This window comes from Manis javanica, chromosome 7 (genome assembly GCF_040802235.1).
Source record: "Manis javanica isolate MJ-LG chromosome 7, MJ_LKY, whole genome shotgun sequence".
NCBI lineage: Eukaryota > Metazoa > Chordata > Mammalia > Pholidota > Manidae > Manis > Manis javanica.
In genome coordinates, this window is record NC_133162.1 from 135996730 (window position 1) to 136014409 (window position 17680).

General features: G+C 50.7%; 1 protein-coding gene across 3 annotated transcripts in view; it reads left to right on the forward strand.

Moving 5' to 3' along the window:
- Positions 1-16452, forward strand: part of ERCC3 (ERCC excision repair 3, TFIIH core complex helicase subunit) — a 28387-nt gene extending 11935 nt beyond the window's left edge. Inside the window, exons 10-15 of one of the 3 annotated variants that reach the window (XR_012133456.1) lie at positions 2809-3011; positions 7339-7435; positions 8454-8571; positions 12515-12633; positions 13122-13700; positions 14566-14703. Coding sequence is in view for 2 of the 3 variants with exons in the window: in XM_036996020.2 (XP_036851915.1) it covers positions 2809-3011; positions 7339-7435; positions 8454-8571; positions 12515-12633; positions 14566-14718; positions 15973-16104 (822 nt within the window). In the remaining variant the exon portion in view is untranslated. The other 2 variants (XM_036996020.2, XM_036996023.2) reach the window with 2 other exon arrangements.
- The last annotated feature ends 1228 nt before the right edge of the window (positions 16453-17680 follow it).

Below are 17680 nucleotides of genomic sequence, written 5' to 3' on the forward strand. Positions count from 1 at the left end.
GGGCACATGGGTCAGGCCCGTTCCTCATGGGCAGATGCACAGGTCAGGCCCTGTGCGCACATGCTGCCTCCTCCTCCAGTCCCCGTGGTTCCCTATGAGGTGGGCAGAAGCCACCTACTTCCCACGTGTATAAAACAAAACCACTGCTCCGGGGCACAGAGCAGTAGGTGGTAAGGTGGGTGCTAATCCCGGAGGGCTCGGATGCAGGGTCCATGCTCCTCCGCCTTGGGAGTAAGCCACTCAGGGTATTCCTGCTCACCCTCACCCCTAGGGGATTCTGGGTTGGTCTGTGTAGGCCACCATGCAGGCCACCCTGGGGTCAAGGCCTCTTGGTTCTTGACACCCCAGAAGGCGCCTGTGGTCTTGATCATTTTATTCCTAAGAATACATTTCCCCAGTACTGTTCTTCAGTGGAGGCCTGCACAGGAATATGTTTAGAATACATGTTCACAGCTAGGTCTTAGAAGGGCCAACAGAAGTATTTCCTGGCACCTTAGAAGGACTGTCACCCAGTGGCTAGTATAGGCAGCCTCTGTCCTGAAGGGCAGAAAGGGGCCTCCCGGGTAAAGGTGAGTGTGACCGACCTGTGCTCGTGGACTTGGTCTTTGAGAAACTGCCTCACCCTTACTCAGCAACTTCCTGGCACAGGGTGTTGCCGGCCTGTCTCCCCTCCTCCAGCCAGGGTGACACTGTCTTGGAACTTCTGTGTGTCATTCTCTTGCTCTTTATTACTTTACCTCCTGTGCATGTTTCCCTACACCTAAATAGAAGTAAGTAGGTTATATATGTTCTTGTATGATTTCTGTCTTTTGTTCCAAATTTTTATTCCTTGCTGAATGCCTTATTTTTTTCCATGATGCATCTAGCTGTAGTTCATTCCTTTGAATTGCTCTGTAGTATTCTATTGTGCAGATACACCACAATTTGATATTACATGCAGCAAAAATAGTCTGCTAATGTTGACAGACATTTGGATTGCTAAGATTTTTGAACAGCTTTATCAAGGGATAGTTTTTTTCATAACATTGATCTGTTGTAAGTAAATACTATGATCTGTAAATCCTGTGGTTTTAGTACATCTAGAGTGTGCAGCCATCCACACCATCCAGTTTCAGAACATTTCCACCGTCTGGAATTTTCCTTCTTGCCCATTTGCCATGAATCCCTTCTACTTCCAGCCCTTCGCAGCCACTGATTTATTTTCTGTCTGTGGAAATTTGGAACTTAGTTCTTTGCTGTTATAACAGTGTTGCTGTGGATATTTTTACAACTGTTTCCTGGGGCCCTTGTGTCAGAGTTTTTCTAATGTGGTGGGGTTCGCACTGTGGCCTGTGATCCCATAGCAGATGGTGACATCACTTCACTGGGTCCTGACCAGGATAGAATAGGATCTTCGAGGGAGTACATTATGCATTAAGGGAATGTATTGTTTCACAAAACTATGTTTGTGCGTGTGAATGTTTAGTTCGTGCCACGTTTGAAGGCCACTGCTCTGGCAGATACCCTTAGAGGTGGCGTTGCTGGGTAGCCTGCTATGTGGATGGTCACTTCACTGGTCATGTCACAGAAAACTGTTTTCCAAAGTGGCTGAACCAATTAACACCCCCATCAGGGGTGAGTGAGGTTGTTGCACATCACCAATACCTAATACTGAATTTTTTTCCCTTTAGTTTTTGCTAACTTGACAGGTGGGAAATGGTATTCCTTTATGGTCTTAATTTGTGTTTTTCTGTTTACTAATTATATTCGGCATCTTTTCATATATATGGGCCATTCACACATTCTGTGAAGTGCAGAATTTTAAAGATCTCACTACGTAAAAAGAATTGTTTTGGCCATAAAGAATGAGAGACTATGATGGGGTCATACTAGGATGTGGCCCAGAGGGAACCAGAAAGTGTAACAGCAGTAAGATCTATGCATTTGAGCTCAGCCGGTGTTTGGCATATCGTCATGGCAACTAATTCCGCAGCGGTGGGAGCATGAAGACCGGGGCTGGGATCGCACAGATGTGGCGCTGGGCACAGCCGAGCACTCCGCGCCTGTCAGTGTAGGCTCCGTGGTCTGGTCGGTGCAGAGCTTCAGTGTTCTGGGTGTTTGGTGTGTACACAGCCTTGACACCTGTAAAATCCATGGCACTTCATCGTGTTTGTGCGACCTTCCTTTAGGTGGTCAGCAGCCCAGGCACAGGGCCCAGCATAAGGAAGACCCTCAGCGTGTCACCGTCATTCTTACGTGGATGCTCAGGTCATCTCAGACAGACCAGCGGGGCCACCTTCCAGCTGGCTCCTGCCTCCATTTGCCATGTGCCATCTTTCTTGCTCTCTGGCAGAGCAAGATATTTGAGGCTCATTTGGTGCTTTCCCTACACTGGCTCCGGAATCAGCCATTTCTCCAAGGAGCCCTTTGAGTAGTTAGTGGAATTTAAAAAGCCAAGATCTGGGGGGTAGCTGTATTTGTCACTACTCTGATGTCATTGCTAGGCTGACCCCACAGGCGGAGCTGGGAGATGCGTGTGCGGCTGTCTGTAGCAGGCCGGGTGGGCTTGTGTGGGAGGTTCCGTCTAAATGGGAGGGGTTGGCTTCCCTCGCTCAGGGCTGGTGTGAAAATAGTTCCCTGGGTATTGCTGCATTTAGAAATATTTATGTTAAGTGACTAACACATAATAGTGTTCTGAGTCAGCATTAGGTAATAAGTTTTGTTTTTGTTTGTTTAAAGCTCTTTCTGCTAAATGAATGGTCTTCCAAAGTTTCCAGTCATGTGATGTTTAAACTTGCAAACTGACCCTTGATTCTTACCATGTCACAGGTTTGGTGCCCAATGTCTCCTGAGTTTTACCGGGAGTATGTGGCCATTAAAACCAAGAAACGAATCTTGCTGTACACCATGAACCCCAACAAATTCAGGGCTTGCCAGTTTCTGATCAAGTTTCATGAAAGAAGGAATGACAAGATTATTGTCTTTGCTGACAACGTGTTCGCCCTGAAGGAGTATGCCATCCGGCTGAACAAGTAAGCACTGAGAAGAGCGGTTGCCTCCTGGCAGCGTACCCCCAGGTGAAGGCGTAGTGGTGCCTCTGTCCCTGCCGGAAGCCCTCTGGGACTTGCATAGGGCTTCAAGGCCTGGGGCTGTGGCCTCAGTCCCAGGAAGCAGGCAAGAGGAGCACCAAGTGATCACAGTCGGAGGTTAGAGCCCAGGGAGCAGGGGGCAGAGTGTGCTGCTCTGGTGGGGCACCATTGACTAGCTGGGCTGCAGCGGTGGGCATGAGTTGGCATCTGGTGTTTTAGGCTGAGTGAGCACTCTGGGTGGAGACGAGGTCAGCCTCTGGGCCAAGGGCCAGGAAGGAAGGTTGATGCGACCAGCACCTCATACAGGGCCTGGCATCTAGAACGAGCTTCTCAGGAGTACCCAGCAGCACCCTCACAGGCCCACGGCCCCGCCCTGACACCTGTGTTCAAGCCCTGGCGATTGTAAATTCCCTGACCAGTCAGGAGGAAGGGGCCTGGGCTTCCCTCCACAGTGACACAGGGCTCAGATGCTACGAGGACAGCAGAAGGCAAACCTCTGTGGAGACAGGCCTTGTGTTTCTGTGGGGGTAGGGGGTGTGGAGGGCTTCTCCAGCAAGCTATGCTTTAATCCTTGCCCCAGCCGTGTGAGGACCGTTCCCGTGTTACCGGTGAGAGTGCTGAGACACACGAAGAGTAAGTTCCTCAAACTTCCAAAATTGTACCTTCTTTTGATTTAAAAAAGGTTTCATTTTTTTCACCAAAGTAATATATATATTATTATGAAAAAAAGCAATTTCTTGGACCTGTCTTCTCATCCACAATTCCTGTTTCCCAAAGGCAGCCACTTACAACTCTCTTTGCCTTCACATATGTAAATAATAACTTCTTTAGCAATTTCTTAATTATCAATTCTTAATTATCAATTGCTATTCATTTCCTACTATGGAAGTTGAGGATTTAGCTCTCTTTCATGTGCCACTCCCCTGCTTCATCCCAACGTGTTTGGGGTTAAATTAGTATCCAGTGTTACAGTATTTTGACTGTGTATTGTTTAAGTGAAGCCGTACAGTGTACTATGGTTGCATTTTCTTTCTGTAAACATTTGTTTTTCCTGGAGTTAAAACTGCCTTGTCTTTGCTTTTGCTTGGTTTTCTATGTACATAAGAATTACTTTTCTCCAGACTCTTCATGCAGCCATAAACTCCCTCTCAGTAGGTCAGACCTGTCATGTAATCCCCCAGTTTCTCTTTTCCGTCTTGCCCTGGTGGGGTCCCTGCCAGCCCTTCAGCCTCTTGCTCTGCTCTGGCCTGCTTGCTCCCTGGAACTAGAGATGCTGCCCAGCCGTCATCTTAGGCTTCCCTCCAACATAATCCTTTGAGTCCCCTGAGCCTCTTCCCTGTGTTGGAGCCCCTGTTTCCGTATCTCATTTCCTTTCTTGGTCACCCATTCCGATGGAGCATATCCTCCACTAGATTCCAGAGAGAAGGGATGTAGGATGAAAAATTTAAGACGTCGCTTGCAAATGTTCTTATTCCCTGTCACGCTCGATCAGGTTTTGGCTGGGCCTGGCATGTTCAAGGCAGAGCTCTTTTCTCAGGGCTTCCAGGGCGGCTTCTCAGTCTGTTGACCTTCTCATTCCTCCCTATACATGATCTATTGTGGTGGTCGTGTATCTTCCTTCTCTTGAAAGTTTTTAGGATCTTTTTTCTGTCTGGAAATTTCCAAGCATGATGTTCAGTGTGGTCTTTCTTTCACTGTGATGGGCACGTAGTAGGCCCTTTCCATCTGGAAACTATGTCCTTCAGTTCTGAGATTCCTTTCTGCTTTTTCTCTGTTATGCATCTCAGTTTTCTGTTCTCTTTTGAATCTCTGCTGGCAGATGTTAGACCTTCTGAACAGCTCCTCCAGTTTTCTCATCTTTTTTCCCTATTCTTTTCTCCCTTTGTCTTCCACCCCTTCTGTGCAGCTTGTGCTATTTCCCAGAGTGCTCCTTTGCCAGCTGTCTGGTGGGGGACTGTGATTCTCTGAGGGTATTAAAGCTGCTGAAGCTTTCTTCTAGTCCCTACCCTGCTTCTCTTAAAGTGTTTTTGTTTGGATTATTTCGCATCTGTCACTAGAACCCTTCTGCGTTTGGGTAATCTTTGGCTATATTTTCATGTTTAGAGTCAGCCATTAAGAAGCTGATTGGCTTTTCTGTGTAGCTTAGCAGGTGTGCTGTCCTGGCGTCACCATCAGGCGGGGGCTGTACTATTTTGTCAAGAGATTGCCAGATGCCACTATGTATAGGTCTTTTCCGTTGGGCTAGTCAGTTTCTCCAGAAAGAATCTTCTGATCTCCTGCTACCAACCAGCATGTAGGACGGGAGGGGGAAGGGGATCCCCTTCGTCCCTCACTGTCAGTCTCACCTTGGTCTTCATCCCCGCCTGAGGTTCTGAGTGCAGACCTGCCTTACTTAGAGTCTAGCATGTAAACCCCCGCTTTTTGCCAAGTGGGAGGCATGTCTGGCGGCTGGGGTTGGGGTCTGACACTGCTGCTCGCTGGGGTTGGGGTCTGACACTGCTGCTCATGCAGGTTGGCAGTCTTTGCAGCCCTGCCCCACCATCCACCCTCTGAGGCGACAGTGGCTAGTTCCTGAGCCCGTCTGTTCTGCAGAGAACACGGGCTTGCTTTGTATCTGCTTCGTTCCCACCCAAGTGGGCTGCTCCTTTCCCCGGCCTGCTGGCTCCTTACCGTGCCCGCACCCTCTGCTGTTGGACGTCCGCAGCGGCACTCACTTCTCCACCTGCTGGTACTTTTGTTCTCTTTGCCCTTGTGGGTGTGTCCTTTGAATCCCTTGCTGTCACGTTCATGGGGAGTTGAGGGGACAGTGAGGCGAGGCATACGTTGACCATGTTGTATGCAGTGGCCCCCTTGCCTCCCTGTTCGCCCCCGTCCTGTTCCAGAACTCCACTCACATTCTTCCCCTCTCAGGTGGTCTCCCCCACACCTACATTCAAAACACACTGTTCTCAGGGCATTCTTGGGCCTGGCATCTAGTCAGAGTTCAGCAAATGTTAGGTTCTCTTTCTGGAGGGTGGTTACAGCTGTTTCATTTCCTGTGTGGGGGAAACCTTCAGAAACTGAGGATGCCGCTGTGTGAGTAGTTTTTCCTGATGCTGGGGGAGGGGCAAGAGTCTCCTAAAAACCTGGGTATTGAGAGAGAGGCTACCCTGCAAAGTGGAGCTTCCTGGCCTTTTTCACAGCACGACACACATGGAAGATGAAAAGATTTGTATGGTGCCCTGAGCACCTTGTAACAGGCAGGGTAGCTGGTGGTTGTGGTGACCAGACGCCACCAACCTGGGGCATCCAGCTGCCCTGGGCCCTGCCCGGCTTGCCTACAGGCAGGGGACTTGCTGTTGGGCCCACGCATAACCAGCTCACAGAGTAGCGTTGGGAAGTGCTGTGCGGGGTGGCCAAGGCAGAGAGTGTATCCTGAGCTGTCCGAGGTGTTGCCCCCACAGGCAGTGGGACAGCCACGCCTGGGCTTAGCTCCCTCAGGCGCTTGTCCCTCAGGGCCCTGTGAGTAAACTAAACATGAAACTACCTTTCCTGGTACGGTAGGGACAGAACGTAGTATCCAGCCTGGTGCTTGGTGCTGGTGGGCCCTTTGCACCTGGTAACTGGCCTTGTCACTGTTGTTACTGACCCTTGGGAAGTGTGCAGACTGTTCACCAGACCATTCAGAGAAAGGCAGAGGAATGGCATTGCCAGTTGCCCAGAGATGATAACCAGTGAAAACGTCAGATAGGGCTGTGCCCTTGGGCAGAGCTGGAAGTTAAAGGGTTTGGATGTTAGTGTTTTGGGAGGTCAGTGGGAACAGGGCTGGAAGGGGCTGGTGCTCCTTCGGTTCTTTCTGCTCCTTCCTGAGAGAATGCCTGTGTCATTAGGAGACAGTTGCCTCCAGTCTCCTGTTGGCAGACCGCAGGGTTTCTTACCCACAGTGGGCTTCATGAGGTCCAGGGAATCTCCTTGGATGGACACGAAGCTTAGAGCAAGAGAGGTTGAAGCAGGGAAAAGCGCATCCAGAGACAACAGAAGGAGTGAAGGAGGGGCTCCTGGACAGGCGGTGACCAAAACCTTGGCTTGGTGGTGACGGGGGGTAGGTGTGCATGTTTGGAAGGGGTGAGGGGGGCAGTCTGTAGCCCCCCGTTGTATGGGTCTCCTGATAGTTGCATGACCGAGCGTCCTAGGAGAGAGAAACTTTGCGGAATGCCCTTGCCCTCTGACGAGCTTGCAGGATAATTGAGTGAGTCTGTGGTCTTCCTAACACAGCTTCTTTCTTCTTTAGGCCCTATATCTATGGCCCTACATCCCAGGGAGAAAGGATGCAGATTCTCCAGAACTTCAAGCACAACCCCAAAATCAACACCATCTTCATATCGAAGGTCTGTGTGGCATGCAGGCTAGTGGTGAGCCCTGGCAACCCCAGGGCAGATTTCAGGGTAGATTATTCATGTTTGTGGAGGGAGTGTCACGTGTCAGCTTTCATTCCGCTGTTTCCAGTGTCTGGGGGCAGAGGAATGTTGCCTATTGAGCAGTGGAAGAAGCGGATTTAGGTTTTTAATGTATTATGAATAATCTGTAAAGTCTCTTTGCTTGGCTAATGTTTTTCCCACTTTTTGGGATGCAGGAATTTTAAATTGTATTTTGTTTATACAAGGGGTAAAAGTTCTTACCTATTCTGGCAAAAGTAAGCATTGCGTGAAGTCCTTTTGTAGAGCTGGAGAGTCCTGGGGGGTCGCAGGCAGCCTTTGTCCTGGCTCCTGATGTGCTTGGTGCTAAGCACATCGCAGACTCACGCAGGCCCGGCCTGGAGATGGTTTTAATCTGCAGTTTGACACTGTCGTCTAACATGTAGAGCAGTTACTTAGATCAGAGCAGACCCCAAACCCAAAAGAAGTGAGATTTACCTAGAAAGTGGTCACAGCTAGGCAGCAACTTTGATGTCTGGCTGGAAACTTTGATGGTTGGAAACCCGGGCTGGGGTAGCTCCGGTGAGCCAGAACCTAGCCCAGTGTGGGCACTGGCCCCCACCAGGTAAGACCATGGATGGTTTTGTGCAGCGGCATTTCTGCAGCAAAAACTATGAAGACTCACTCAGAGTCCCTGTTGACAGGGCCCTCTTGTCTTGTGGACGGGGTCTCTAGCAGCACCGTGAATGCTGCTGAGACAGACATGGTGACTGCAGGTCCTGCCACTTCTTTAGGACAGCTGTCTGAGGCCACACCAGGTCCTGGAGGCCTGCCTGTCTCCGCAGGACCTGGGACAGAGGGAAGGAGAGAGTGATTTTTCCTCTAAATCGTCCACAGGGCTGATTTATACCCGAGGCCAGCAGGTTTTGTTGTCTCTTTTTGCCCCATACGTAAAAGTCCTGCCACACTCACAGCTGTTTCACTTGCCTAGGTGGGTGACACGTCCTTTGATCTTCCGGAAGCAAATGTTCTCATTCAGATCTCCTCTCACGGTGGCTCCCGGCGGCAGGAGGCTCAGAGGCTGGGGCGAGTGCTCCGGGCCAAAAAAGGTAAAGGTGGTCTTTCCCCTTCTGCTGCAGGATGTCTTTCCTTTGGAACTGCTCTGGTTAGGAGGAGGGTAGGGCTCAGGTGCCTGAGTGTCAGTGATGGTGGGCGAGCGCCCTTGGGCTCAGTGGACTGAACAGAGGGGCCCCAGAGCCAGGACTGAGCGCTCCGGGTCTTGCTCCTTGTGCCCTGCTGGTTCATACGTGGTTCTTTTCCTTGGCAGCTGTCTGGGATTCACACGGACATCCTCTGAGCTGAGCAGCCGTGTTGGCAGGTAGTAGGAGGAGCCAGGAAAGCAGTGCCGCAGGGGGGCAGCAGAGCTGGGCCTCCAGGGGAAGTGTCGGAGCCGGACGCTGTCCCCTGGCCTCAAGTCAGGAGGAGGGGCGGGCCTGGGAGGAACAGCTCAGTGGCTGCAGGAGGGACCCCTCGTGACCTCTGAGGAGAGTTAGCCGGGGGCAGCCTGCAGCTGCTGGCCAACTGCTGGGAAGGGGCCCAGAACCTGATCACGGGCCTGGCACGGACTGACACTGCTATGAAGAAATGGCCACGTCTCCCCTCCTGGGGCCTGGCAGGGCCTAGGACAAGGACACAAGCTGTGTCCTCACAGAACTCACTTACCTTCGGAGATACCTGGCTGTTTGACAATGACGAGGCTGTGGGCACGAATGGGAACTGTATTTGAATCCAGGTAGATCTTAGAGATTGGCAGCTTCAGTTCCAGGTCCCAGTGATAAAGTGAGTCAGAGCAATGTTTTGGTTTCCCAGTGCACATAAAAGTTGAACTATACTGTAGTCTGTTAGGTATGCAATGACATGGTATCTAAAAACACAATGTACAGACCCTAACTAAAAAATGTGCCATTATCTTTTTGCTGGTGGCTGCTGACGCATCAGGGTGGTGGTTGCTGAATGTTGGGGTGGCTGTGGCCATTGGTTAAAATAATAACTAATGAAGTTTGCCTCACTGATTGACTCTTCCTGTCACTAGAACACTTAGAAGTTGTAGGTTATTAACTGGCCTAATTTCAGCATTGCTGTGTCTCCGAATAGGGAGACCTTGAGGATGGGGGATTGGCCAATTGGTGGAGCAGTATGAGTACACAACAGCACAACACTTACTGGTTAAGTTCTCCACTGTATATGGGTGTGATCTGTGGCACCCCAAAACAGTTAGAGTGCAGTCACAGTTACCTGTGTGCGCTCCCTCCTCGGCCTGATCCTCAGCAGCCTGCCCTCGGGTGGTGTGCTGTCTATACGTGTCAGCAGCTCCGGCAGGCGAGCAGCATTCTGGAAGCCAGAGGCAGCAGCTCTGCCTGAAGGTGATGCAGCTGGGCTGGAGGGAAGGGGATCTGCGGGGGTCCCGGAGGGAGCTGGCCCGGTCAGCAAGTGCTACAGGGGAGCAGACAGCTTGCCAGGAAACCAAAGAGCAGTTCCAGGCCTGCCAGTGTGACAGGAGAAGACAAAGGGGGCCTTGCCAAGAGAGGAGGTGCAGAGGAAGGCCACGGAGCAGGGGCTGGGTGGCGTGCAGGACACCCTGAAGCCCTTGTGCAGACACCCAGGCAGGCGCCTGTGTCCTGTGGGATGGATGCGGAGCAAGCAGTTGATTTTACATCTCACTTACCGAGAGAGGTTGGAAGGAGAGCCAAGAATCTCCTCCCTCGCCTCTGAGATGGCGGCTTTCATAGATCCAGATGGCGGCCATTCTTCGCACTGGGAAACCCTTGCCAACAAGAGCCTGTGCCCCTTCCCCCTGACTGCAGCCTGCAGGTCCTCAGAAGCTCTCTCCTCCCTGCGGCGGCCCTCACTTTGCTGAGACAGGGCCCAGCCCTTCTAGCCAGTCTCCTGCCTGCTTGAAATCCTGTCCCAGAAACTGGACTGTTCCTGGGAAAAGGACAAAGGAACCTGTAGAAGAGGTTTTGGCTTCCCAGAGAACCTCCCGTAGTGGAATGGACAGGGGGAGGAGGGCACACAGGCTAAGTGGATAGGGCACCCTGGGGCCAGCCTGTCAGTTTTACTGAAATATATTGAAGTTTATAAATAAAATACATCAAAGATAGCATCACCATAACAAATATAATAATAATGAACAAGTTTGAAATACTGCAAGAATTACTAAAATGTGACACAGAGACTCAAGGTGAGCAAAATGATGTTGGAAAATCATGCTGACAGATGTGCTCAACACAGAGCTGCCATAGACCTTCAGTTTGTAAAAATGCAGTATCTGCAAAGGGCAGTAAAACAAGGTGTGCCTGTATGTTTAAGAGACAGCAAATCGGTTGTATTTAGAATGGAAACGGCATGTTAGTAGCAATAGCATGAACTTGGCCCCCAAACCAGTCTTAATGACCGTGGGCAAGTGATTTGCCCTTCTGAGCCCGGTTTCCTGTCCAGAGTGGGAGTAGCTGTCCTGTCTTGTAGGAACATTGTGAAGAATAAGACTTATGCAGCAGAATAGAGCAGGCTGCTGGATAAATTGTAGCTTTTATAAACTGACAGTATGATCTGACTAGCATATGTGAAAGTAATTCATTACTTAGTCCTTACTTTTCACCACACAAAAAAGAAACAAATCTAATTTGAAAACCCCCTTTGAACTTCATTAAAAAAAAATACTGTTTGGGATGTTTGACTATTTTCTTTGCATCTGTGAGCTCTTGAAAGAGTAGGAAACAATTGAATTCAGAGGCAGTACACATACACTTAACCTACTCCTATTTGAACTGTGAGGCAAAAATATTCAGATTATCCAGGCTGCAGTATTTTCTGTCCTAGTTTCTGTGATAAATCTCTTTTTCTAGGTTTTCTCTCTGCGCTTTTTTTTTAGCAACATTTTTGAGATGTAATTCACATACCATACAATTGATCCATTTAAAGTGTACAGTTCTGTGATTTTTAGTGTCATCTCAAAGTGTGTAGCCATCACCGCAGTCTATGTTTGACCTATTGTCATTGCTCCAGAAAAGATGTCCTTCACCATTAGCAGTAACTCCTTGCTTCCCCTTGCCTCCTGTCCCCAGCCACAAGTAAACAGCTCATCTGTTTTCTTTCCTATGCATGTGCCCATTCGGGACATTGTGGATAAATGGAGTAATACGGTTTGGACCTTCCGAACTGCCTTCTCTCACTTAGCATGATTTCAAAAGAGTTATCCACAGATGATTATTAGCATGTACCTAGTACCACATTCTCTTTATTGCTGAATAACATTCCACTGTTTGGACATGCCACATTTCATTTATCCATTCATCTGTTGATGGACATTGGGTTTTTCCACTTTTTGGTTCTTAGGACTAGTGCTGCTGTGAAATTCATGTGCACATTTTGTGTGGACACATCTTCAGTTCTCTTGGGAATATATACAGGCGTGGAATTAAACGTCCAGGTCATGTTTAACATCTTAATAAACTGCCAGACTTTTTCAAAACAGCTGCACCATTTTATTCTCACCAATAATGTATGAGGTTCCAGCTTCTCCGCATTCCCTGACAGCAGCTGCAATTACCTTTTTGATTCTAGCCATCCTAGTGGGTATCATGTGGTGTCCTGTTGGGCTGATTTGCATTGTCCTTTCATGGGTTCGTTGGCCGTTTGCTTACCTTCTTTGGAGAAATGTCTATTCAGATCCTTTGCCTGTTTTATAAGTAGTGGGTTGTTTGTCTTTTAATTAATGAGTTGTAATAGTTCTTCCTATATTCTAGATAAAAATTCCTTATCAGGAATTGCTTTGTAAATATTGTCTCCCATTCTGTGGGTTGTCTTTTCACTTTCTTGATGGTGTCCTTTGAAGTATAAAAGTTTTTAATTTTGGTAAAGTTCCCGAGCAAAGTCAGGACAGTCACCTGCCTGGCTGCAAAGTTCTGCCGCTTCGCACTTGTTTTGGGGCTCTGGGCCCTTGGCTCCTGGCGCCCTGACAGCTGACACTGCCTTCTTTCCTGCTCTCCTAAGGGATGGCTGCAGAGGAGTACAATGCCTTCTTCTACTCACTGGTGTCCCAGGACACCCAGGAGATGGCTTATTCAACCAAGCGGCAGAGGTTCCTGGTGGATCAGGGTTACAGCTTCAAGGTATGTATTTGGTCTCTGCTCAGAGTAGAACCAAGGCTTTTTCTGCACCCAAGCCCCGAGGAGAAGTGGAGGCCACCACTGACTCCCGGTAGGGGACAAAGCTCAGGCAGGCACAGAACCTTAGGGCACTGGAGGCCCTGCTTCAGACTCGCTTTGTCTCCTTGTGGCTTGGGAGTGTTCAGGGAAAACACTGTTCAGGATCCCCTCCTGCCCCCAGTTCCCCAACAGCAAATGGTCAAAGAATGGGGCCTGTGAAGCAAGAGGCGCAGGGTTTCTGCGTGTTAGCTTGTTACAGTTGTCTTGTAGAAAGAACATTCATGGTTGGTTAGGGAGAAAGTGTGCCAGCCTGGCAGGGCTTGAGGCGCCAAGGTGCTTTGGCCCATCATAGTCTGAGCCCTTCGGGTCACTTTCACCAGAACTGATGGTTGCCAGAGCTAAAATTTCCCAAGTTGTTCAGACCCCTGACTTGTAGGCATGGGTCTCTTGAGGTGCCCCTCCAGGAGGCTGGGAGGCCTTGTCTTTAGTCAGCTGGTGAGCCTGGACCTCGGCAGGCCTCATGGGCATCAGAGCCCTCCGTGCCCCACTGATCGGGTGTGAACAGCCTGGGGACTCTCAAAACTCTGGCTGACTTCCGTTGGCTGAGACGTCTGCTTTCTTTCCTGTTAATGCACACAGTAAGTCGGTTTGTGTTTGTGGGGTGGGTGGAGGGTGCTGGAAGCAGGATGTCACTAGAATGTACAGGTTCCCGGGTCCTTCGTTTGTGGGAGTCTGCCGGCTGCCTTTCCAGGTGCTTCTGCTTGTGTCATTACAAACGGGTGAGCATTCCTGTTATAGCCACAGACAAGAGGATGGGGTTGCTTGACCCCCCTGTTAGCCAGGGGCAGTGACACTTCTTGGACTTCTCACACTGGGCTAGAGAACAGGACACCTGACAGTTTTCCAGAGGATCTGCATGGTGATCTTTTTATCCACCTGTAAAAGGATGTGATGAGGACAGTCTTCCTGCCTCCTGACTTGTGGGGTCAAGGCAGGTACAGAGTGCGGAGGAGCTCTGAGCCCTGTGAAAGGTGAGCGCCACGTACAGGCTCCCGAGCGCATGCCTGTCCGTGTTGTCTGGACCTGCCTTCGTCTTCCTTGTCTTCGTTGCTGCCCGCTGAGAGCAGCCAGGTTAGGGTTCCTGGAATCATGGCCCCAGAGTTCCAGGAGGGGTGGTCAGGCCAGGGCAGCAGTGCCCCATTATCTGTACTTTGTATCTGTGGCCACCTCAAAGGCTCGGCCAAATCCTTACTTCTAGGAATTTTCTTTTAATTAAAATTACAAGAAGAATTAGGGAGGGAGACAAAGAGTTCTCTTTACACAGTCGCCCTGCCGGCTCTCTGCAAGGAGAGGTAAGCCTTGGAGTAAGTTGTCCCCAAAGAGGTGAGAAAGAAATCACCACCTGGCTGTTTGCTTGCTATGTTAGAAAAAATCCTGTAAATGCATCTTGACATCCTGTCATTTGTAAGTGCTCCGTCCTGGGAGCCTGGTGCCAAGAGGTTGAAGACCATTGTCATAGGGCAGCAGACTGTGCCTTTCCATCTTTGGTCCCGTCCTTTACCTGGGTCAGGTTGGGTGCAAGATGGAAAACCACCAGAATGGGCGTTTTAGAATCACCAGGATCCTTGTTGGTCATCTGCTGCTGTGGTTTGGGAGCAGATTTCCCTGGACTTCCCGTACCCTCCCCTGCCTTGCAGCCGTTAGTTGAACTCTGTTACAAAGGCAGCACCTGAGGCTGGTCCTTGGATGCCAAGAGGAACTCTCCATCGTTGGCCACGTGCTCAGCTGGGTCTGGGGGAGGGAGGTGACCGGAGCACCTGAACCCGGGAGAGGGCCGAGTAGGGCCTGGGGAGAAAACAAACGCGGGCACACGGCTTGCCGGCTTTGGCTCTGCAGGTGATCACAAAGCTTGCTGGCATGGAGGAGGAAGAGCTGGCATTTTCGACGAAAGAAGAGCAACAGCAGCTCCTACAGAAAGTCCTGGCAGCCACAGACCTGGATGCTGAGGAAGAGGTGGTGGCAGGGGAATTTGGCTCCAAATCCAGCCAGGTGAGTTGAGTGGGTGCAGCTCTTCTGAAGGACAGAATTCTTGCACACACATGCACATGCAGTCTCCTGTGTGTATGTGCCTGTGTGAGTTTTTGAAAAACTTGGAAAACCCAGGAAATTGTAGAGGAGAGAACAATAGAAAATAATAGGGAACAGTGTTAGCATTTGGTATGTATCTTTCCTTCCGTACACATTGTCGTATATGGCTGAGCCCATGGTGGCTGTAATTGGTCTCCTGCTCTGTTCACGGAAGAATCCGGCATAAGAATTTGTCACTGTCTTGATGTCGGAGCCCCATCATGGCAGAGGTGCCCAGGGCCCTCCCCAGGGCGGCTGCAGGGGGCAGTGTGGACGGGCCTGGGCTGCTGTGCCTGACGTTGGGCAAGTCAGTTCCTCCGTCCTGCTCACTGATAGAGCCGAGCCTTCCAGTGTGCACGATGCTCTGAGGGTCGGCCCATACTGTAATTTCAATACTAATTTTGAAAAATTTAGAGTTCTCTGAAAATACCCAACTTTTAATTTATTCTGCAAATACTTATTGAATCCCTACTGTGTGCCAGGCAAATACAATATGGTGTAATAAATGAAAGTCATTATGGGGGTTTTCTCAGGCTCGTCCAAGGGGAGAAATACACTGGTCAGGTGCCAGGGGAGCTGAAATTGACAGGAGAGCCAGGGCAGCCGTGGCTGGAGTCAGGGAAGCAGGCGTCAGCGCTGCTGGAGGCCTGGCTTCGGCCCTCTCCACACATGTCCCTTGTCATCTGGGGCCAGTGGTTCTGGGCCCTGGGTCAGACCCTGACGTGGGTGATTTCTCTTCACCCCGTGTATGTCATAGCAGCTGTGTCACCCCTGAGCTTGTTAAGGCACAGGCAGTCGGTGTTTGCCCAGGGTCACCCAGCGAGAGGTGGGGCCAGGACTCAAGCCCAGGCCTTCCGGCTCCCCACTTGGTTCTCCTTAGGTGGGGTGCCGGCAGATTGTCAGGGACTGCTGCCCTCACTATTAAACACATTCTGTTCATGATTGTCATGAAGGGACGCAGGGTAGCACTGTGCTTAAGAACAGGAAGTCTGCAGCTGGGTGGTGATCTTAAGACAAGTTAACTCAGTCTCTCTGTGCCTGTTGCTGCTTCTGTGAAATGGGGATTATAATGGTTGTGAGGATTAGATGAGTTAGACTGCTCAGAACAATGCCTGAGACACAGTAAGTGGTCAGAGTCTCTGCCCTCGGAAACTAACATGGGCTGGTGCCCCGCAGGTATCTCGACGCTCTGGCACCATGAGCTCCCTCTCTGGGGCTGATGACACCGTGTACATGGAGTACCACTCGGCACGGAGCAAGGTTTCCACAAGGCACGTGCACCCGCTTTTCAAGCGCTTCAGGAAGTGACACCACAGGGCACGTAGGTGATGGTGGGTGCTGAGCACCAGCGTCGGGAAGGGATTTCACACAGCATTGCCCTCCACGTCCAGGCTCTTTCCTCTGGCGTTGGCCAGATTGGCCTCAGTTCTCTGTTTGTTGACTGTGTTGAAGAACTTGCATTGAGAGCTTGGTTCTGTCTTCCTGGGTCATCCAGGGTTTAAGAAAAGTTGGGGGGACTATATATATATATATTTTCTTTTTGTGAACCACTCTTCAGTCTTGTTAGAGAATGGTCATTCCAGGATATAAAAATTTGTAGTATTTAAAGTGTATTTGTCATAATGTTCTCCTGAATAAACAGAAATGGCATGTTTAGCCTCTCTTTGTCACCAATGGTCTTGTCATGGGCAAGGATTGTGTCGAGATGACAAACTTCCATCCAGGCCCCCCTTGGTAGCAGGCACAGAGCATTACAGTGCCCCTTCCCTTGGGGCTCCTGGGGGCTCACTCCCAGTTAGAGAAGGCTTGCCATGTGGCGGTGCAGTGCTGGCAGGAGAGGCCCCAGGAGCCTGGGGAGGGCGGGCCGGGTGGAGGGAAGAGTGGGAGCAGTTTTGAGTGCCACCTGCCCACTGTTCCGCCTCCGTGGATGCCCTGTAGGCCCCACAGTGTGTAGGTCCTCTCAGCCACCTCCTCAGGAAGCTGCAGTGTACCAGCTCAGCTCATGACAATTGTTTTTTTCTAGGGGAACAATCTCATTTCTCCCTTGAAATACATTTTTGATATTGCTGGGAGGCTGGATTTCTTTCCTAACAGCAGCAGACCTGTGGGTCTTTATTGGCTAGTTCCTTTATCCTGAAAAATGACTTTGGGCTTTTTCACCTTGTTCCTGTGTGAAAGAAAAGGTGCTAGGGAACAGAGATGAGGCAGGATGGTTCCATTAGAGAAGGGTGCACACAGGGCCTAGGTCAGGAAGAAAATCTCGTTATTTTGAGAAGGCTGATCCTAAGAGACATCAGCACTCGCCTCTGGGGAGGCTCAGGGTGCCCAGTGAGGCCTCCGCGCTGGGAGGCCCTGCGCCCTGCAGCCCGGCGGCAGCGGTTCAGTTCCCGTGCCACGTCAGGCTGGTACAGCTGCTCCAGGAAGCAGGCGTGGGGAAGGGACGATCCGGCTTGGCGGGAGCACTCTGAAGCAAGCGCTGATTTCGCTTCCCCGAGGCGGCTTTCTGGGACGGACACGCTCTCACAGCCTGGGCAGCCGCTGGTGCGAACCCCGGAAGTGGCCCTGACAGCCAGACGCGTTGGAGCCGCGAGGCCTTTCTGTAGACTGTCCGTCACCACGGTGGGCTGGCGTCTGGAGGTCTCAGACTTGATTAGAGCCTCATTACTTCCAGAGTCGTCTCCCGCCACACCTTTATGCTTGGGTTACTCAAGGAGGACCAAGGTCCCTCGTGTTCTCACATTTCTGTCCTCAGTGCTCCGAGTGGCCCGGGCCGCTCACCTACCGACAGCGGTGGACTTTCCCTGAGCCCTGTGAGCCTGCCGAGCACGGCCCATGGAAGCAGTCCCCCGTCTTCTGTGTTGGGGAGGACATTTGCTGTAGAGAA